At 42.4% G+C, this 22,808-nt stretch overlaps 1 protein-coding gene across 1 annotated transcript; it reads left to right on the top strand.

Moving 5' to 3' along the window:
* Positions 1 to 16,512: 16,512 nt before the first annotated feature.
* On the top strand, positions 16,513 to 21,561 carry LOC109373108 (HLA class II histocompatibility antigen, DQ alpha 2 chain-like). The gene is made up of 5 exons (XM_019626717.1): positions 16,513 to 16,666; positions 19,728 to 19,976; positions 20,423 to 20,704; positions 20,952 to 21,113; positions 21,247 to 21,561. The coding sequence occupies exons 1-4, from the start codon at positions 16,585 to 16,587 to the stop codon at positions 21,104 to 21,106; spliced, it is 768 nt and encodes a 255-aa protein (XP_019482262.1). The 5' UTR covers positions 16,513 to 16,584; the 3' UTR covers positions 21,107 to 21,113; positions 21,247 to 21,561.
* Positions 21,562 to 22,808: the final 1,247 nt, after the last annotated feature.

The following is a 22,808-nucleotide window of genomic DNA, read 5'->3' as shown; positions in this document are numbered from 1 at the left end:
AAAACGTCAAGTGTAACAACATTGCTTCATAGGGGTACCAGAAGGAGAAAAGAGAGACCAAGGGATTGAGAACCTATTTGAAGAAATAATGACTGAAAACTTCCCTATCCTGGTGAAGGAAATAGACATACAAGCCCAGGAAGTGCAGAGAGTCCCAAACAAGATGAGCCCAAAGAGGCCCACACCAGACACATCATAATTAAAATGCCAAAGTTTAATGACAAAGAGAGAATCTTAAAAGCAGCAAGAGAAAAGCAATTAGTCACCTACAAGGAAGCTCCCATAGATTATCCACTGATTTCTCAACAGAAACTTTGCAGGCCAGAAGGGATTGGCATGAAATATTCCGTGATGAAAAGCAAGGACCTACAACCAAAATTACTTTACCTAGCAAGAGTATCATTTAGAATCAAAAGAGAGATAGATTTCCAGACAAGAAAAAGACAAAGGAGCTTATTAGCATAAAACCAGTATTTCAAAAAATGTTAAAGGGAATTTTTCTCTTAATTAAATGTATTGGGGTGACATTGGTTAATAAAATTATATAGATTCAAGTGCACAATTCTATAATACATCATCATATATTGCATTGTGTTTTCACCACCCAAAATTCAATCTCTTTCTGTCACTATATATTTGACCCCCTTTACCCTCTTCTGCCTCCCCATCTCAGCCTTACTCTCTGGTAACCACTAAACTGTTGTCTGTGCCTATGAGTTTTTGCTTGTTTGTCTTGTTTGTTTATTGCTTTAAATTTTATATCCCACAAGTGAGTGAAATTATATGGTTCTCAACTTTTTCTGTCTGATTTATTTCATTTAGCATGATAATCTCAAGATCCATCCATGTTGTCGCAAATGACACTATTTCATCTTTTCTTATGGCTAGGTAATATTCCATTGTATATATGTACCACTTTTTCCATGCAATCATCTATCTAAGGACACTTCAGTTTTCTAAAGGGACTTGTGGAAGAAGAAAAAGAAGGAGGAGGAGGAGGGCAGGGGGAGAGGAAAGATGAAAAACATGAAGAATAAATAGTAATAACTACTTCCCTACCAATAATCACTTTAAATGTAAATGGATTAAATTACCAATCAAAAGATAGGGGGGTTGAATGGAGAAGAAAACAAGATCCATACATATGTTGCCTACAAGATGCTCACTTCTGATCGAAACACACACACAGATGGAAAGTAAAGGAATGCAAAAAGATATTTCATGCAAATGGAATTTTTAAGAAAAGCTGTAATAGCAACACTTATATCAGATAAAAAAGACTCAAAAAAATTAAAAATAAAGCCACCATATGACCCAGAAATCCTACATATGGGCATTTATCCAAAGAAATCTAAAATAGTAAGTTGAAAATATATATGCATACCTGTGTTTATTGAAGCATTATTTACAATAGCCATGATAAGGAAGCAACCTAAATGTCCTTTGATAGGTGATTGGATAAAGAAGTAGTGGTACATATATACAGTGGAATATTACCCAGCCACAAAAACAAAAATGAAACTGTACCATTTGCAACAACATAGATTGACCTAAAGGGTATTATGCTATGTGAAATAAGAAAGACTGAGAAAGACAAATACCATACAATTTCACTTACATGTGGAATCTAAAACACAAAATAAATGAACAAACAAAACATAAACAAATTCATAGATACTGAGAACATTTTGATGGTTTACAGATGGAAGACGGGTTGAAGGGCTGGGTGAAAAGGTGAAGGGATTAAGAAGTACAAATTGGCAGTTACAAAAGACTCATAGGGATATAAAGTACAGCATAGAGAATAGAGTCAATAATATTGTAATAAGTATGTGTAGCAACAGATGTGTACTAGGCTAATCAGTATCATTGTGTAAGTCATATAAATGTCTAACCACTAGGTACACCTGAAATTAATGTAATATTGAATGTAAACTATAATGGAAAAAAATTTTAAAATAATTTTTAAAAATTGAGCACCATGAGGCAATGATGCAAACTACCACATCTCATATTTAGATTAACTTGGACAAGTCTCGTATGTGGTATCTTAACCCCCTGCTCTATGTTAATGGAGAGCAGGGACTTAATGAATTCAGCATAGAACTTTGCATTTTAACACAATCCTTACACTTAATCATTGTGGGTTTTTTGATACATTCCTTGATGGCTCCATCACTCAATTACAAAAACATGATTGGGTTTTTCCCATTAAAGAATGGTTAAGAATGTTCATGTACAACTGAAAATTATATAGGCTTGGAAATTAACATTTNACTTCTGTGAATCCATTTATAAATCTGCAAATTAAGAAGGTTCATCCATTTCATGTGATTGATCAATATATTTAATGATGAGAATAAATATAAAAAATTAAATTAAATTAATATTCGGCACTATTATTAATTATCTTTATCATTATGACTGGTGGGCAACCTGGCAATTTGTCTCCATTTTCACATCAGCTTGGCTGATAAGATCCAACATATCTGGGGAGAAAGTGTCAAATTCAAAAACCAAAAGAAACCTGGATTTCTTTACATTGGGTGAGAATGGGGAGGAGGGAAGAAATATGAGAGGAACAGCCATTTTGTGCTTTTCGCTTTCCATTTTTGTACCCACCTCCAGGAAACTAACTAGCTCCCAGACATCTGGGGAACAGCTGTGTCCCTCCTCACCCCATCCTGATTTACTTTCTAGCATTTATATATTTCAGAATTTGTTGGTTGATTCAAATTGCAAAAATCAGGTTCACACTTGTAGGTCAAACTCACAGTTGATTTGGGGGTTTATTGGTAGTTTAGTAAGCAGGGCCTAGACCACAAGACCCACCTGGCATATCCTGAAACTCACTTGGAACTGAGTGGACATAAAGAAATGAAGTATCCTCTGCATTTTCAGAAGTGGAAACACATTAAGATGTTGATATTTATAGTTCTCATTTCCCTGCAGACCTGTGGGTGTGACCCCATCCTTGGTTTAAGTACCAATACTTGATTGTGATCTAGATCATGAGAGAAATACCTGTTTCCTCATCTGATTGCTGAGCCCTTCGCTTCTCTATGCATATGGAATGTTTTTCTAGACAAAGAAGCAGAGCAACTTGGAAGGCACACCATATCTAAGTGCTGTCTGCATTTCCTCAAATGTGGAGTCCAATCCCCAGCCCCACAACCACGGTCCTTTCCAGCCAGGCTTTGGTGACAAACACCCTTTGCGGATGCTGGGTTTAAGTGAAACCAAAACAAGAAACTGGATACATTCAGGCAAATTATAACTACGTGGGAGGCAGCATCATCTGTCTCTGGCAGACTAAGCTATTAAGGACTACAAGAAAAAATATTGGTTATAGGAAAACAAAAAAGTATTAACAAGGGCAATATATACATATATATGTAATACTGTTATACATTTAACAAAGACTAGAAAGAAATCATCAGACAAGCTATTACAAAACTTTTCTGAGGCTGCAAAAGATGAAAAAGTGGAGCAGAATACAATATTTTCAGAGGGTAATATAATATATATGTTTGATGCAATTCCAATCAAATCTAAACGGGATTCTAANAGTACACTCTGAGTGTGGAGCGGGCTGACCGAGGGGGGGACCCTGGGACCCTGGCCTTCTGTCCTGTAGATTGGGTGATCCTCCTCCTCTCCTCTTCCTGCTTTTCTCCTCGTTCTGGGTCTCCTTCATCCTAGTGTGTTACACGAGCCCAGGTCTCTGTTCTGGCTCCTCGCTTCAGCAGGTCTGTAACAGGATGCTGATGACGCCACTGGTTACCTGTGGGGCCTCCTAGCTCCTCCTCCTGCCCATGTCCACCTTCCTACCGACTCTATCCTCCCCCTCAAGAGCCTGAGACCCTGAGATCTTTTAGGAGAGGGGCAGTATATCTCTTCTGTATCTACTTCTGGCTGAAAAGGGGTGGAGTTATCATCAGGGTCTCATCCTCTTGCTCTCTGTCAGGATGGAGGAGGTGTTGTCCTCACATGTGTGACAAAGGGGAGGCGAAACCTGTGAGCCCCAGCATCAAGGGGAGACTGGTATATCTCTGTGGTCTCTATGTCCAAGGAGGCAGGTTGAATTTCCTGAAGAGCCATCATTGATATGAAACTGTTGTAATCTAGAAAAGACAAATTTGATAAGAAGATTAAAAAGACAGGGGCCAGAAATCAGCAACAGGATGATACTAAGGGCCCAAGTAAAGAAAGAAACCAGGTCAGAGATGGTAAAATGCTTTTTATAGCCTGCTGGATCAAATCTGTCATGGGACTGCCCTCCACAGGCTTAGAAGCCATTCTGCCTGGTTATAAATCTTTTGGATGTCTTCCTCTGCCTGACTGGTGGTATTGGTATAAGTACAGTAGGTCTTATTAATGACTGCACATACCCCACTCCCCTTGTTCTGCCTAGAGTTAGTCAAGGGCCAGTGTGCTATTGAGGACGACATTAGCTAATGAGTTAAGAGATTGTTGAATATTTTGAGGGCATTCCCAGTATCTTGGGCTAAGTCGGCTAGGGACTTTGTTAAATTGATTAGCGTGGCCTCATGGTAGGCAAAGCCTATCCAGGGGTCTGCCAGGCCAATGGCTACCCTTAGACTGGCTGGTATCAATCCAATGGCCGGTTTAGGACCAAGCCAGGTGATGTTATAAATAGAAACTGAAATGCCCTGGGGGCCAAGAAGGCTTAGGCTGCATTGACCTTAAAATTGAAAGTTGTCAATGCAGGGATAAGCTAAGGCTATAAGTGATTGGTGGTATATCCCATAAGGCAACACTTTGCTGGGTAGTTCATTTTGAGGAGGGTCACAGAGAAATAAATATCTGGGAGGGGCACAGGCTTGAGGCAGAGAGGAGGAGTTAAACCAGGTAATTAGACCTAAGCCCCAAGGAAAGACAATATTACACTGGGGAGTTAAGAAGCCTCCCCTTAGTTCAGCATCCCTGGGCCCCATCGGTACCCTTTCTTCTCTGGGTGGTAAATAGTAAAGTGTCCAGGATGTGCTTTCAAGTCCTTCCCAATATGTGCATCTATTTCTGGGATTTATCTCTTGGTTTCCGTCATGGACTTTGTGGCCTGCTGGACACCAAAAGGTAGTATTTAGGGTGCATTTTTTGTTAAAGGTCATGGGTAATAAGAGGACTGGACAGATAAGGTGTAACCTTTATTCCTAAGTATGCAAATGCGACAAGGGCCAGAGGTAGATGTGCAGGTAAGGATTTGTACCCCAGTTGTACTGGGCCGATTGAATAGTGGGGTTAGATTAATGGAGCACAAGTTTGTAGCTGAAGGGTCTAGCTGGACAAATAAAGGGGAGCTCCTAGGGAATTCCTTGGGGACCCTTGAAAGAAAGGTAAGACTGAGATTAAGGCAGGTAGGTAGGTTAAAACCGGGAAGGAGGAGAAGCGTTGTCTATGGCATGTCCATAGACATATGTCTATGTCCATATGTCCAGGTTGTCTATGGCATGTCCAGCCATCAGAGAGGTCATTGCCTTTCACAACTATGTTGGAAAAGGTAACAAGGGTGTTAGACTCCCATTCCCCCAAAGGGGCTGGGAGTGTAATAAAACTAAACAAATCAATATCATATTAAATAAGTTAGTCTGATTGAGTAAGAAATAATTATGTAGTGAGCTATCAGGAGGGGCACAAGTGAGAAGAAAAGTAAAAGCTATGATAAAAATTAAGCAATAACTGGCAAGGAATATGTTTAGTAGTTGGGATTAGTTATTAACACTTCTCTGGCCCACTCCCAAGCAGCAACCTGAGGCCCTGTAGTGAGTGGTTCACAGAGGTCCTGGGATCCAGTTGGCACGTCTTCTCCTTCATCGCCCTTCCAGGGTTTTATCCGGGAATGGTGGATCCAGCTAGGAATTCCTGGCACCCTGACAGCTGTAGGGGTAGAAAGTAACACAGTGAAGGGGCCCTTCCAAGTCAGGCTTAGTTAGGAAGTGGGGTGTCATCCTTCCAAGACTTGATGAGTATTTACTACCAGGTGGGTACATGGGTGGTGATTGTGAGTCGTGTTTGGTGGGAGAGGGCAGAACCTTCTGCCCATGTGCCCTGATGGCTTCCTGGAATTGTCCTAGGAAAGTGACATATTGAAGAAAGTTCGTAGCCTCTGTGTCTAAGAGCATGTCAGATGAAAGGAAAGCTCTCCCATACGAAGCCTCTCAGGGGCTTAGTTGTAAAGAAGCCTGAGGGTGTACTTGAACCCGCAATAGAGCTACTGGCAGGAAGTCAAGCCATGATTGAGAGGTTTCTTGACAAAGCTTTCTTAGGATGTTCTTGAGGGTTCGATTTGCTCTTCTACCTTGCTGGAGCTCTGGGGTCTCCAAGAGGAATGTAAGAAATATCTTATTCCAAGGGCTGTGGCTACATGTTGGGTGATAAGGGAGGTGGTAAAAAAAAAAATGTCCATTGTAATTTTGTTAAGAACCAGAATAGGCCAAATTTAGGAATGATTTTCTGTAATAATTGTTTATTCATCTCCTGGGCCCTTACTGTCTAGGTGGGGAACACCTCCACCCACCCAGTGAAAGTATCAACAAAGACCAAGAGATCTTAAATCCCCTTCATGGGGGTAATTGAGTAAAGTCTAGTTGCCAGTCCTCTCCCAGGTAACTTCCTCAATGTTGGACAGGTTGCACAAGCGGGGGTGGCCTACTTCTTTGGGGGTTATTATAGGTACAAAGTGAACAGGCATGACATACCTATTTGTCTGCCTTGTATAATCACTTTCCAGTAGGTATCTTTTTGCAAATTTAGTACTTATTATCTCTTCCAAATTGACAAGACTTGTGGAGCCCTTTGGGGAAGGTGTCATTTTTAATTCAGTTCATACCATACCTGAGGGTTAAGAGGGTATGCTCTTTGGATGGCTTGGTCCCTTCTGCTAAGATATAAGATGGGGAGAGATGGGGTCAGGTAAGGAAGAGATGAGGGTCCCTACGAATTGTTCTTTAGAGAGAGCGGTGGCCTTGGCCACCTGGTCTGCCTGATGATTTCCCTGGGTTATTTCATCTAGTCCCTTTTTATGTCCTCAGCAGTGGGTTACTGCCACCTCTTTGGGAAAGTGTATGGCCTCTAGGAGGGATAACATCTGAGGCCCACATTTTATGGGAGTGTTTTTGGCAGTGAGGAATTCCTTTTGTTTCCAAATGTCAGCATGAGCATGGAGTACTAAGAAGGCATGTTTAGAGTCTGTGTAAATATAATCTTTTTGTCCCTTTCTAACTGTAAAGCCCTATAGTTGGGGTGATTAATTCAGTGATTGAGCCGAGGTCCTGGGGGGGTGGAGGTAGAGGGCAATGCTTTAGCTTCTGTGATTTTGAATGGGGTGACTGTGGTATGTCCTGCATGTCTGGTTCCTTCCCTAACAAAGTTGCTACCACCAGTAAACCAAGTGTCATCTGGGTTTTCTAGTGGCTGGTCCTTTAAGTCTCTCCTACCAGCATAAGTCAAGTTGATGGCTTCCTCACAGGAGTGTATTGGGGTCCCTCCTCTGAACAAAGTATAATAATAAGGTGGCGGGGTGAAGGGTGGTGCACCTTTGGATGGTGACGTCAGGGTTTTCTAATAGCAGGACCTGATATTTTAATATCCTGCTGTCTGTTATCCAAAGAGGACCCTTAAGTGCTAGTAAGGTAGCCACCTGGTGATAAGTAAAAACCTCCCAGGCCTGTCCTAGAGTGATTTTAGAAGCCTCCTCCACTAGCAGGGCCAAAGCCACAACCACCTATAGACAACCTGGCCAGCCCTGTGCACAAAGTCTAATCTCTTAGAAAAATATCCAACCAGGCACTGAGTGGGGCCTGATTCTTGGGTTAATACCCCTAGGGCTGTACATTACCAAATGTATAGCTGGTAGGGTTTTGTAGGCTGAGACAGCTAAGGCTGGGGCTCGAGTAAGGTTTTTTTGTTTGTTTGTTTTTTAACAGCTCAAGGCTTGTTTTTCTGGTCCCCAGACAAGGGGGCCCAGTTCCTCAGTCCTTTTGAAGGCCTCATGTAGAGGCTGGGCCTTGAGCCCACATCCTATTAACCGGGTCTACAGTGCCCCGAAAGCCCAAGGAATGTCCTAAGTGTTTCCTTATTGTAGGAGAGGGCAGTTGAGTAATCACCCAGACCTTGTCAGGAGGTAACTTGTTCTCCTGGTGTTAGAATTAACCCTAAATATCAGACCTGTTGACTGACTCACTGGGCCTTTGGCCTAGAGACTTTGTAACCTTATTCAGCCAGGAAGTTCAAGGTCTGTATAGCGTAGTGTTGTCCTAATTCTTGGGTGGGGGAACAGATGAGTGAATCATTCACACTTTGAGCATCCCCTGCTCGAGGGACAGGTTAGCTGGGTCCCTTGCCAAGGCCTGACCAAAGAGTGTGGACTGTCCAGGAACCCTTGTGGGAGGACAGTCCAAGTGAGCTGCTGACAGCGCTGGCCCTGTCCCATTCAAAGGCAAACAGAAATGGAGAAGAGGGGTCAAGGGGTATAGCAAAGAAGGCATCCTTTAGATCTAAGTGAGACTTAGAGCCATTCTGTCTCTAGGGGAATTTCTCTGAGAATTGTATATGGGTTTGGAACTACAGGGTGGAGGGGCATTACTGCTTCATTAATTATTCTTAGATCTTGGACCAATCTATATTCCCCCAAACTTTTCTTTACTGGGAGGATTGAGGTGTTGCAGGGAGATGAGCAGGATTTTAATAGTCTGTAATTAAGAAATGTGTTAACAAGGGGCCATAGCCCAGCCTTTCTTTCAGGTTTCAGCAGGTGTTGTCACTGATGGGGGTAATGAGAGGGATCCTCAAGTTAAGCTTTAACTGGGACGGCATTTTTAGCTCATCCTGGGACTTCTGTTGCCCAGATTTCTGCGTTCACTGAATTTAGCCATTCAGGTTCCACTGAGATAGGGTGTCTCCTTCAGAAAGTAATGCAAGTATATTAGGCAAGGGATTTCCAAATGTTAGACATGTACCTAGCTTCTGGAGAACGTCCCTGACTGGGAGGGGGCTGGGGCATTCTGGCATAACCAGGAAGGAGTGTGAGAATAGTTCCCCCCCCACCACATGTACAACATAGGGGTGAGATAAACCTCTGGGTCATGGACTGTCCTTTGACCCCCAACTATTTGGCAGGTGTCAGGAGAAAGAGTACTGGAGAAAGAATATAGCACAGAATAGGTGGCTCCCGTGTCAAGTAAGAAATTTATGGTCCTACCAGCCATGTCCAAAGTCACCCTGGGCTCCATCCCCTTGACGATGATGTTAGTTTTGGGAGCTGGAGGGAGTTTTGGGCCCCTACAGTTCAAGGCCAGGATGGGTTGGGGGTCTGACGCGGGGCCCTTCAGCTCTTAAGGCAGTCTTTTCCCCAGTGGCCGGATTCATTGCATTTGGGGCACAGCGTCCATGGCTCCTTCTTCTCCAGGCATGCATGTTTCCAGTGTCCAGCCTTTCCGCAGTTATGGCATTTTCACAGGGTTTTATTCCCTGGGTGACCTGGAGTTTGCTGTTGGACTTGTACAGCAGTCAGTAATTGAGCCTATCTCTCAATCTTCTGCATGTCTTTCTCCCATTCCCTCTCCCTGGCCTTTTTGCATTTCATCATCACATCCCCTTAGGTTTCTCTGGGCTGTGACAGTTTCCAAATCTCTCTTTTCCTGACATTGATAGTTTTTAAAACAGACTGCCGGCTCCATGCTCAGAGTGTACTTGCTTGGCAAATAAACTGCTGTCTGCTGCTTGCTTGACTCCTGTCTCTTGACTGAATTCTTTCTTTCAAGAAGACAAGAACTGAGGAAAACATAGGCAGTAAGCTCTTTGATATCAGTTTTGGCAATGATTTTTTTAATTTGACGCCAAAAGCAAAGGCAACTATATCAAACTGAAAAGTTTCTGTACAGAAAAAAAAAGTCAACAAAATGGAAAGCAACCTACTAAAGGCGAGAATAAAGAACTCAGGCAGCTCAATAGAAAAAAAAAATCTGATTTAACAAATGGACAGAGAATCTGAATAGACATTTTTCCAAAGAAGACTTACAGATGGCCTACAGGAAAATATGCTCAACATCACTAATCATTAAGGAAATGCAAATCCAAACCATAATGAGACATCACCTCATACTCTGTAGGAAGGCTATCATCAACAAGACAAAAGATAACACGTGCTAGCAAAGATGTGGAGAAAAAAGAGCCCTGGTGCACTGTTGGTAGGAATGTAAACTGGTGCAGCCACTGTGGAAAACGGTATGGAGGTTCCTCAAAAATAAAAAATAAAATTACCTTATGATCCAGCCATTCCACTTCTAGGTATTTATCCAAGGAAAACAAAAACACTAACTCAGAAAGATATCTGCATTCCCATGTTTATTGTACCATTATTTAAAATAGCCAAGACATTGAAGCAACCTAAGTGTACATCCATGGATAAATGGATAAATAAAATGTGGTGTATGTTGTCAAAAACACATTATAAATGGAGCAACTTTAAAATGGAATGTTTAAACAGGGCAAGATAACCTTTGCACTGGGCCTAAAGCTACATTGTTCTCTTTGAGAACATGAAAACAGTTATTATGACTACTGGACTGAAAATTTAAAATGTTGGTTACAATTAACATCACTATGTTGTATTACCTGCACCAATAGAAATACCTTCCTTCTATTGAGAAACGGTTCCCCTTCCCCTTCTCATAAATACCCATCGCCTTTATCTCCTAATTGGAACATTATTCTGGCTTCTGCCTGAATCAATGCTTCCCGAACAGCTAGTTTGTTTGTTTTTTAATCTGAAATAAATGCTTGTTTTCTCTCACTTTAAAAAGCCTTTTATTTTTAGGTTAACAATATGTACAATGTAATATTATTCAGCCAAAAAAGAAAGAGAAAAAAAAAACCTTGCCATTTGTGACAATATGGAGGGACCTTGAGGGTATTATGCTTAGTGAAGTAAGTCACACAGAGAAAAATAAACACTTTATGATCTCTCCTATATTGGAATCTTAAAACAACAACAAACTCATAGATATATACAGCAGATTGGTGGTTGCCAGCAGTGGGGGCAGGGAGATATTGGGTGAAATTGGAGAAGGTGGTCAAAAGGTACAAACTCGCAGGGTTTTCTGCCAGGCTTATCCTAAGGGCAGTGATGCTGTGGGCTAGAAATGCCTGGGCACACTGGCCTGGGCCCACACTGAGACCCCACAGACACACAGGCATTTTCCCTGTCAGAACCAATGTTATGGTTGGACCTGCCTTGTGGTTCTCATTATGATTGCAGGACACTCTCAGCGATAACCATCAGGAGACTTTGGGAAAATCAAGGTTTATTACTTACAGGTTGTAAAGGGGGCATGGCATCCCTGGGGCCACATAGGGAGGTCACATGAGAGAAGAGAGAAAGAGGAGAGAGAGAGAAAGAGAGAGAGAGAGAGAGAGAGAGAGAGAGAGAGAGAGAGAGAGAACCGGCCTGGGGTTCTGCTTCTAATGGAGTTCACTCTTTATTGGTGAATTTCTTATAAATATTATATGTGGAATCTAAAAAAATTAACAAAACAAATGAATAAACAAAACGAAGCAGAAATAGACTCATACATACAGAGAACAAACTGACAGTTACCAGAGGGGAGGGAATTTGGGGGATGGGTGAAAAGCGTGAAGGTGAATTAGAGGTACAAACTTCTATTATAAAATAAGCCACAGGACTGTAGGTACAGCACAAGGAATATGTCAATAGTATTGTAAAAATTTTGCACCGCAACAAATGGTTAGCAGACTTATCGTGGTGATCACATTGTAAGGAATATACATGTCGAATCATTATGTTGTGCACCTGAAACTAATATAATATTGTATGCCAGCTATACTTTAATAAATTTTTTTAAAATAAATAAAATAAAACGTAAGGGTTGGAATTAAAGCTCAGGAAGGGAAAAACAAGTGGTGAAGTGGTCAGTTGTGGAAATCAACCAGGGGTCTCTAAAACAAAGGAAATTTCCCCCCACTCCCCTCTGGCCAGGCTTATCTAGTTGAGTAACTGGCAATGTTTTTATTCAAGATAGCTGTCTTTGAAGTGGACCAAAAGGTTAATGTCAGGCACTTGCATTACAATAAGAAAAAAAGCAATTGTCAGGTACATACACTGCATCCCTGTGTAAAATAAATAAGTGGGATGTAATGTACAACGTGGTAACTATACTTAATTATACTGTATTGCATATATGAAAGTTGCTAAGAAAGTATATCTTAAAAATCCTCATCACAAGAAAAAACATTTTGTAACTATGTGGTGACAGATGTACAGTGGTGATCATTTTGCAATATATACAAATACGGAATCATTATATACCTGAAACTAACAAAATGTCATATGTCAATTATGTTTCAATAAAAATGTAATTAAAAAAGTAATCAGACAGAAGTAGATATATAACATAGAGCTCTATTTTTATCAAGCAAAACTAATCTTCAGTGAAATAAATCAGATCATAGGTTATATGCAATGGGTGTAGGAGGAGACAGAGCACAGATGGGCAGAGGTCACTTTCCAAGGTGATTGAACATTAGAATGCCACTTGTGTTATCTTTGTATTTTTAAAGTTCTGGCTAAATCACAATTTAAAATTTCTAGGTAAAATACTCTAAGTATATATGTTGACATTTGTTTTAAAAATATATGTAATTTAAAATAAACAGTTGCTTTTAAAGTTATCATTTTTTTCATTTGTTATATTGACTACTACTATACAATGAATGCTCACAATCAGCACAGTTGGAGAGTTCCTGGGAAGAGACCCAGCCACCACTGGACATGAGCATCACCTGTCTCCAGGCAGTCAGTTCTGTAACCCGACTCAGTTGAATTAAGAGGTTTAGCTGAACTCAACAAGCATTTGTTGATTACATGCTATAATCTCATCACAAAGTCCTCATTAAATAACCTATTCAATGTAGCTGGAATTTGTACTTATAATTTGTACTTACTTATTTCACTTTATTATATTAAGTATCATGTAGTAGGTTTCATTTCATTTTATGGAAATGAGCCCTAAGGCTTTTGTATGTTGAGTGACATGCCCAAGGTGATGCAGCTGATAAAGTGCAGTACTGAATACTTACTTATTTGATTAAAAAGTCCATCTTCCTTTTACTTTGCTATGCTGGACTCTCGTTATTGTCATGAAGCATCTTTAACTATTGCAAGATGGTAGAGGTCTTGGCCTTTGTAGTAAAACCTCACCAATACATAATAACTATGGTTGTATCAGGGCAAAGTAGTTGAAAGTCAGAATTAAAGAATTTGAAAACATACAGGTTCTTAGAGAATGTTTAAATGTTAATTAAAACGAATTTTGAGTTCTGTCTAAATTTCTTAGAGGGCTCCCAATGATGTAAGTTATAATGACACATCTCATTTATATTGACAATTTTAATTATGAACTCAGTGGCATGTAAATTGGTGCTTTTTAAGAAAATTATTAAAGAAAGTATTGTTTTAAACTCCAAATTTAATTTCCACAGTTTATGACAAGAGCTTCATTGTTCTATTAGACAAAGGTAACAAATTGGCTTTTGTCAAAATAGTATACCATTTTTCTATCTGAGTCTAATTCACTAATAATTTGACCTTATGCTAAAATTAGGACCTGAAGACTGAAGTCATTAGAACAAAGTTCACTGTGTGATAACTGGGTGAAGCAGGAGAGTAGAAACAGAGTCGTGTTAAAGTAGAGAGCTCCTCTGCTGTCTCCTAGTTAAAGGCATTGCCTGGCTCGGACTCTCCCTTCTTCCCACACGATGTGAGCGCTGAGACTGGATCTTCAACTTCCCATCCAAGATATAATTCTGATCCTGCACATTTAATACCCTAATGTCCTAATTTGAGTTGACTTTTTCAAAAACTGTAATATTAATAGGCAAAATTCTGGAGCACCATCAAAAAAGGTTTCATTCATTTGCCAAATCCTAAGTAATTCCTGCAAGATACAAGGCAGGTAAGTCTGGATCCAGGAAAATGCATAGATACCTGTTATTTACTGCACAGAAAGGAGGATGCTACGTGGTAAATGGAGCGCACATCAAGTGAAATCTTAAAAACCCTCTTGGTTCACAGTGGCAGGGATTAGAAATAATGATAAGGCCACGTATAGGGTCAAATACCTATCCTAATTATGTTTGGTCACTGGATTCAGAATCCACATAGCAGGATATCTCCTGTCCTGACAAGGACTTATGGCTCGCCTTTGTCACATTTCTACCCTGCTACTTACCAGCCCTGTGGCCCAGGGAAAATTCCTTCACCTCTCTGAGCTTTAAGGTCCTCCTTATCAATTGAGGATGATATGAAAGCATGACAAGTATATTTAAAGAGCCCTAGGGATTTTTCGTTCCAAGTGCAGTTTATGTATATTCCTCACAACAGACTAACTAGGTGCTGTTAATGCCTCCAGCCTAAGACCATCATCAGGACCTCACCTGCAGCTAAACAAGTTGGTTTTATTACTCGTTGCTGTGAGTGAGAACACTCACCATGGGGAATCATGGGGTATCTCAGTGAGAGGGTGTTGGAACCGAAAAAGCAGAAACGGTAGAAGCTATCTATTAAGAGAATTATTACAAGGAATTAGTTTACACAATTGTGGAGGTGAACTGGACAAGTCCAAGACCCACAGGGCAGGCCATTGTCAGGAAGGACAGGCCTGAACTCTTGGCACAGACTGAAGCTGCAGCTCACAGTGGAATCTCTACTCCCTCAGAGAAGTCTCAGCTCTGCGCTTGAGACTTCAACTGATTAGGTACGGCTCACCCAGATTATCCAGGATAACCTCTCTTACTTAAAGCCAACTGAGTATATGGACTTTAATTACATCTACAAAATATCAATGTTTGATTGAATAACTGGAGACTATGACCTAGTCAACACATAAAACTAATCATTAAACTCATAGACTTTGGGCTTGTGTTAGGTGATTTTGAGGAGAATTTAAGAAATGGGAATTTGCTTTTAATTAGCTTCTGTTGCGAAGTGGGTGATGGGGTGCGGTAGTTCCATAATTGGGTATCTTAGTAAATCTTACCTGAAAGGAAGGAGGAGTACACTGAGGTAATGCTCGAACTGGTAGAAGCCCAGTCATTCACTTTATCTAGGGGAGAGGTATGCTCAGTCATTTTTGTGGTTTGGGCAATAATCATGTTTTGTCTGTGTTTAGACATCATTGCTGAGTGGCCTTGTTTTCTGTCTTGATCCAACATGGTCACACAGTGGTTGCCTTATACTGCTATTCTATGAAATTGGTTATGTTCAGCAGGAAAACACCAAAACCTAGCTGTGAGTGCCCGGCCAGCTCCTGGCCTGGTGAGTAGTGCCAGGCAGCTCCCAGCGCCAGGGCTTTGTATGTCTCAGCCTTCACACTCTCTGTCTCTGTGAGGTAACACAGAGTGCTGAGAAGTAGAGGGCCATCTATCCAAGACAGGGTGGTTGATTTGAAATGGAATCCCCATTAACTTGTAGTTGCCATAACACACAGAAAATAGATTCTTCCGAAAAAAAAAAAAGTGTCTCAGGTGACTGCCTTTGACTTTAGCTCAATCTCTAGTCCCTCACAAATATCTAGAATTGTAATGTGGCAGGATAAAGGATATGAAAATATTCAGCAGGTTAAAGTAAGAAAACTAGTTTTCTAAGTAATAGCAACTTCCCTCATTCCACCCTCAACATTTGACTTGACATTTTTAAATTAAAAATAAAAAAGAGTGATTGACCAGCCAGAGCTTTGTGTAACGTAATCAGTGTCTCCAAATGCCCTTTAAATGCAGATAGGCAGCACCGAAACAGCACAAGGCATACTCAAGGCAGGGGAAAGCCCAGATGAAAGACCATGCAGTTACTACAGGCAGCACTACATGACATTATAACTCCTTCTATTGCCTCGGGTGCAAATATTGGAGCTTTTGAGAACATGGGAAGAAGAACTTCCTTGACTGGATTCATATAAGTACAAACAATAAAGGTACTACCTGTCTACCACGCGCAGAGATCCCCTGGGTGAGTGGGTCAGCTCAAAGTTTAGAGAATTCCATGTTCACTATGAAACAAAAAGAAAGACAGCTAACCCACACGTGGAGGCCATGGAAAGGGGAGCAGGCGGGACTGCCAAGGAGGGGGATCAACTCAGGGGAGAATTCTTGGAGGCTGTAACCCAGAAAATCCTCAAGAACAGAATAGGAATGATGACCTTATCTATCTATGAGGCGCCTCAGAAATTCCCATCCCTCTTGCCACCAGCAGGCGTACACACATGTAAGAAGGTTCTGATTTAATACCCTCTCCTTTTATAGAAAATCCCCTCGGGTCCACTCTGAGTGGAGGCTGCAGCAGGACCAGGGGATTCCCCAGTCCCTGCTGGGCCTCTTACTGCAAACTCTTCAACTGGCAACTGCGGTGTCATCACAGGGGATTGTTCTGATTGGCCAGAACCTGATCAGGCTGGGTTTGGTTTGGGTTCCCTTAGGTTTCCCTCTCAGCTCCTTCCTCACTGTTGCTCTACAGCTCAGAACAGCAGCTGCTGAGACCACCTAGGGCAGAGGATGATCCTAAACAGAGCTCTGATTCTGGGGGCCCTCGCCCTGACCACCGTGATGAGCCCCTCTGGAGGTGACAACATTGTGGGTGAGTGCATGGTTGAGGGGTGTGGAGACTGGAACTGAGGAACAGGAAATTGGAGGAGCGGGAGAGGGAGAGATTGGTATAGAATTAGTAGAGACTCCTCAAAGGTGTTCTCAATATTAAGCAGATTTAAAAATTATGGCAGCTCCTCCTTCAGGAACCCGGGGTCCCAACCCACCCTCTTTGCTGCCTGTGCTGTTGCACACCTGATTGAGGACATTCTTCTGTTTCTAATATGGGCCCAGTGAATACAGCTGAAGGGCTCTGTGGCATTCAGTCATGATTACCTCAGAGATTAGGGCTGTCTTCACGAGTGGATATTTTATTACTAAAAATTTATTAATGATTGCTCCCAAATGTCTCTGAACAACATTTGAAGGTTTTGTATACCCTCCTGTAGTTTACCTTGGGGTAAAGAGCCCCAGAAATGATGTATACTGTGTGGATATAGACAAGGGTCTTTTACTTTGTCTCAGGTTTACGTACATTTCCGTGGTGGGAGCTGGCACAGGTGAGGAGTGGGTAAGTGAGCCCAGCTGGCTGAAGGCCTGCAGACAAGTCACCTTACTACGGGCCTCACTAATCTCAGTTACCTCACATGTGCCACCTCACCAATAATCAAATAAAATAGGTGTGTAGATATGCTTTCTAAATAATGAAGACATAAACGTCAATGGTTATTCTTGTTTTCAAATTATTACTATCACAGGTATAACTTCATAATTTTGTTCTTTACAAAGGAGGGGATATCTTTATTTTTATTTTAAAATTGAGAACTTCATGATGACTTAGTGAGTTAATTATATTATTCTGAAATCACCAGCCCAAATCGCCTGCCTTTCACTCCATCTACGGAAGTCCTGTAAGAGGAATAACAGGCAAGCCCGGAGTGCTCACTTGGTCCCCTCTGCCTTTAACATCCACCTCTTCCCTCCCTCTCTTCATACATTCCTTTCTCCTCCTTTCCTTCCAGGATCCATCCCTGGCTCTTATCCCTGTTGTTTTATAGATATGAAGAGTAAGTTTGTAAAAACTAAAGTACAAAAGCTGAATAGTTCAAAGGGGAAGTGAAACGGAGGTGACTCTAATCTTCAGCAACTGTAGTAACCATAGCTGCTCCCACTCTAATTTTGTTCGGATGTGACAGTTTCACCCGCTTCTCCAGGGCGCATCCCAGTTTCCTTTCCCCTGCGTCACACCAGGGTGCCCTGCTCAGGATTGACTCCAGGTTAGGCACAGGGAGCACAGTGCTGAGGGCCTGCGATGCCCTAGAGCCCCATGAAGATGGTTTTTTCCTTTAAAATTAGAAGAAAAAACCCCAAACTTTTAGGGTAGGAGAAAATGTTTCGAATTTTAATCCAGCCTGGGTTACATTTGTCTTTGTACCAATACAGTCATAAAATATGATTTTTAGTATTTTGATGGAGGACTGTGCCCCTGAAAACAACAGTGCCAACAAATCAGAATGCAGCCTGGTCACTGCTGATTCTAACTTTCATCTGGTTGTGCTACCTGAATATCTATCTGCCTTCCCCAAAATCTCTGTGACCCTCGAGAATAACAATTGACATTTAATACACATTTTTGAGCACACAGTGAACTAAATTTTGGGGATTCAAAAATAAAAGACATGCTTTCTTCCTGCTAGAGGGTGCTCAGGTTGCTGATGGAAAGAAAATGGTGCAGGAAAGCAGGACCATTGCTGAGCGGAGTAGTGGATCCGGCTGAGGTTGAAACTATAAAAGTGAATTAGTTCCCATTGGCCCAGCAGTGTGGTCTTCTTTAACAACAGCCTGCAGCCCAGGACAAGTACCAGATGAAAGGAATAATTGCACATATTCATGTTGGAAAAAGGAGTCAAGAAGATTGCAAGAGGCTTTGCTGGAGGGCCTTTTAAGTGATCATCCAAGGCAGTCATGCTGGGTAGGACTGAGAAATAGATACACTTGGAGAGCAGGACATTGGGGTGAAGGGGTTGGAGGTCATAATGTGGTCAAAACACACCGAATGAGAGAAGTTGGCTAAAAAGTTGGTAACTAAGCAGAAACTTCAAAAAAGAATTAGAGGTGTCTGGGAAATCCTAAAAGATAAACTTAATTTCAGGGAGAAAAACAGACCCCTGCAAAGACCAAGGAACACAAAATGATGACATTGTTTGGTTTGATTGGCAGATGAGGTATTTGAGGAGGGTGTTAGAGATCCCCATCACAGAACGCATCACTGAGGACCAGTGTTTGCTCCTGCACTCACCTGGCTCTCCCCCAGTCAATGAGCACCTTGACAACAGAGGTCATGCCCATTGGTGTTTTACTCCTTGCCTTCCGCAATGTCTGACACCTTGTTGATGTTCATTAGGTGAGAAAGGAAGGAAAGAGGAAACGGTAAAGGGCTCATATCTGTCTTGATGAAATTGTCCAGTTAGGCTCATTTGGGTGGAGTCATACACTTTCTTTTACCACATAATACTTAGAAGAGCTTCTTTTAAAGTAATAATATCTTGTGTATTTTTCCTGGATTGAAGAAGAAGGAGAAGCAGGTGGAGAAGGGAGGGAGAGGGGAGGGGTACAGATGGGGAAGAGGAGGAGGAACCCCTATGTACAAAAAGTCCTGTCCTGGGCCAGTCTTGAGGAGAAAGGAACCACAATGAATGTGTGTTTAACTGATAAAAGAATTGAGAGAGAAAACTTATGAAACCAACAGAAATAAACTGAATCCCTGGGGAAAAAAGCTAAATATGACCATTCTTCCTTCTTTCATTCAACTACAGTATTTATCATAAACTTACGATGTGCCTTGTGCTGAGCTAGGCACGCAGGGAGTAGCAAGAAGCAGGCCTGTGAAATCCTGCCCTCGTGGAGCATAGGTTAGAGTGGAAAGAGAAGGACTGTAACCAGACAACCACCGGTGCTGAGAGGAGAGGAAGCAGCTGCTGGGCACTTTGCCAGGAGACTGCCAGCGATGAAGCTCCTGATATTTGAGAGTCAGTTTCTTCTGTCACTTGGTTTAACATGGTTCTCTTCTCTCCCTGTTTTCCACCTTTCTGCTCGTGGCCCTCACTCATCAGCTGACCATGTTGCCCACTACGGTGCAACTTTGTACCAGTCTTACGGTCCCTCCGGCCAGTACATATTTGAATTTGATGGAGACGAGGAGTTCTACGTGGACCTGGAGAGGAAGGAGACTGTCTGGCGGCTGCCTATGTTTAGTGAATTTGTAAGTTTTGACCCACAGGGTGGACTGAGAAATGTGGCTACAGGAAAATACACCTTGGACATCTTGATGAAACGCTCCAACTACAGTGCAGCTACCAACGGTGTGTGCCCAGCTCTGCTGTCTTTCTGAGTCTGCCCCTTCACACGAGCTCTCACTCCCTTCCCTGTGGTGGATACTGGTCACTACTCTATAGATTTCTCTTTTCCAAGGAGTCTTCAGATCTTCTCGTAATAATTACTGAACCTTCATCCCCTCCCATCCCCAAATCACCTATTTCCATGTAATACAAGGATTCTTACTCTAGTAACACGATTCTGAATCCTTCAAGGAAGGGCCTCACAGACCTGCTACCTTAATACACAGGTTCACAGAGGGCAGGCACGGGGATAGAGGGTGTGCAGTGTATTGTGGTTCCCAAGAGGGAGGGAAATAGCTCTTCCTCTATCAGATGGGACAGTGTTGGTGGGAGGGCTCCTCTGGGATGCAGTGGGGAACCTCGGGGCAGCACTATTTGCAGTTCTTATCAGTGTTGTTTCCTTACCACAGAGGTTCCTGAGGTGACTGTGTTCCTCAAGTCCCCGGTGACGCTGGGCCAGCCCAACACCCTCATCTGCCTCGTGGACAAAATCTTACCTCCTGTGATCAACATCACATGGCTGAGCAATGGGCACCCAGTCACAGAGGGGGTTTTTGAGACCAGCTTCCTGTCCAGGGATGATCATTCCTTCTTGAAGATCAGTTACCTCACCTTCCTCCCTTCTGCTGATGACATATACGACTGCCAGGTGGAGCACTGGGGCCTGGACCAGCCGCTTCTGAAGCACTGGGGTAGGTGTGAGCTCCACCCCTTTGGTACCTTCTTTTCTCTGTCAGATCAGAGCATCCTGCCTCTCACCCCCTAACTCTCATGGCCCTGAACTTAACACCTTAAAAGTTCCTGATGATAGACTTCACCCTCCTCTCTAAGCCCCGGTCTTTATAGGACACCCTCCCCTACCCCCCTACTCCTGCCATTCCATCCCGGGTACATGCTCAGAAAACACTGTATTCTGACCTCACAACTTCACTTCCTCAGAGCCTGAGATTCCAACCCCCATGTCAGAGCTGACGGAGACCGTGGTCTGCGCCCTGGGGCTGGCTGTGGGCCTCGTGGGCATCGTGGTGGGCACTGTCCTCATTATCAAAGGCCTGCGCTCAGGTGGCCCGTCGATACGCCAAGGGCCCTTATGAAAGGAAGGTAAGGATTCAGATTTATAAAAGCAGGAAAGTGGGGGAGGTTGTGAACACAAATGTGGTTGAAAAGATGATGGCATAGGAGCCCCCTAGGATGCCCCCTAGGGCCCATCAATCTCATGTCTGTCTTATTGCAGGTACACTGCCCGTCTACAAGGCCAGAAAAGTGGACGTGCTGATGACATGCTGTTTCCTGGCCCAGTTCATCATCTTCCTTCTTTCCTCCTACACTCCTTCTCTCACTGCTTCTCTGGGGTTTAAGGTGCTGTATCCCCCTCGGATCTCACATACCCCTCAAAATGCTCCCCCAACCTCCGAATGTTTTTTTCTTTTCTCAATTGTTCCCTATTATGGGATTCCTGGAGTAGCCTGCCCACTACCTTATCCCACAGTGACCCTGAACTACTATCTCCATGGAAGCAATAAATCCCCTTTATGAGCTCTTTACTGAATTTTTTCCTGTCTTTCATTTCAGGATTGGCTAGAACTGTGGCCCTTTATGCTTCAGGCCCATTAACCTCATTTCCCAGATCATGATTCATTCCCAGTAACACAAAAGAAAATAATATTTTAATAATATTTTGATAGCTGAGCTGAGGATAATATTTCTCTATTCCTTGTGTTCCCACCTTTGGCCACTGCCACCCCACCCCCACCCCCAATTCAGGCATCAATGAAGGTAGTAGTATATACCCACTGCCCTTGGTGTAGATTTGTTATGAGAGAAATACAAAAACCAAGAAATAAATCTGTATTCATTTTAATATAGCTCTTAAAAGTTATAATTGAGAAGTAAATTAGAAAGAAATTTTGAATCTCAATAGTACCAAAGTCAAAATTTGTTCCCAAAACTTTAAATTTGTGGAGAACAAATGATGATAGTAAAAGCTTTCTTCTCCTCTCCTCACCCTCAAGGAGATAAGAATTCTCTAGGCAGGAAAGGAAATGGAATTCAGTTAGGAGAGCGTTAGAATAAGACAATAAAGTGGGTATCTGAGAAGGACCCAATACTGTGTCCTTACTTACGGTTAGTAACAAGGGGAAAAGGGATGGGAGTAGAAACCACAGATATATTTACGGTCCATAGTACACAGGTGTACTTTGCCTGACCTCCTACATGAATCCCTGCTAAAGAACCACATACATTTTCCTGTGCCACCATGGCATGTTGGGGACAGGGCAGTGAATATGGCTGTGAATATTTCTAAGCAGATAAGCCTAAGTCAGGCTCACTGAATTCATGTGAATCCTTGTGAGTCCCTGTGTGCCCTGGGGAGCAGCAAAATAGCCCAATATCCCCAGTCCCTTGCCCCTCACCATGCCTGGCTAAGGAAAGCACAAGCCTATGAGAGAGAAATCCCACAAGGGACAACATGGTTGAGGTAATGTCAGCGATGGGTGCTGCTTCCTGTCTAGATTCACTGTCTCCCAGTGGGAATCCCAGCAGATGAAACGGATCAGCAGAGGGGATTCTTTGGTTCTCCCCAGTGTGTCCACGACCCCACTCCTGAGAGTGTACGTGATCTGAATTGAAGTCATTTTGCCTTTAAAATTGTTTTAGGCACATTGCCTCAGCCTTTCCACTCTGCAACTACTGTGTCTGTACGTCATGTCTAGGATGATATTATGGAGCAGAATAAAATGTATGAGGCTGTCCCTGTCCATGCCGTCTGCATCAGTGAGCTTAAAATGTTACTGG

Source organism: Hipposideros armiger, unplaced genomic scaffold (genome assembly GCF_001890085.2).
Source record: "Hipposideros armiger isolate ML-2016 unplaced genomic scaffold, ASM189008v1 scaffold_687, whole genome shotgun sequence".
Lineage (NCBI taxonomy): Eukaryota > Metazoa > Chordata > Mammalia > Chiroptera > Hipposideridae > Hipposideros > Hipposideros armiger.
Note: the sequence above shows the minus strand (reverse complement) of the source record. Positions and strands in the feature narration are given on the sequence as shown.

What these genes read in the sequence shown, in the direction of transcription:
- LOC109373108 (XM_019626717.1), top strand. Translation starts at nt 16,585, where the DNA reads ATGATCCTAAACAGAGCTCTGATTCTGGGGGCCCTCGCCCTGACCACC. An exon ending in CTACAGTGCAGCTACCAACG is followed by an intron (nt 19,977 to 20,422) that starts GTGTGTGCCCAG and finishes TCCTTACCACAG; the next exon opens with AGGTTCCTGAGGTGACTGTG. An exon ending in GCCGCTTCTGAAGCACTGGG is followed by an intron (nt 20,705 to 20,951) that starts GTAGGTGTGAGC and finishes TCACTTCCTCAG; the next exon opens with AGCCTGAGATTCCAACCCCC.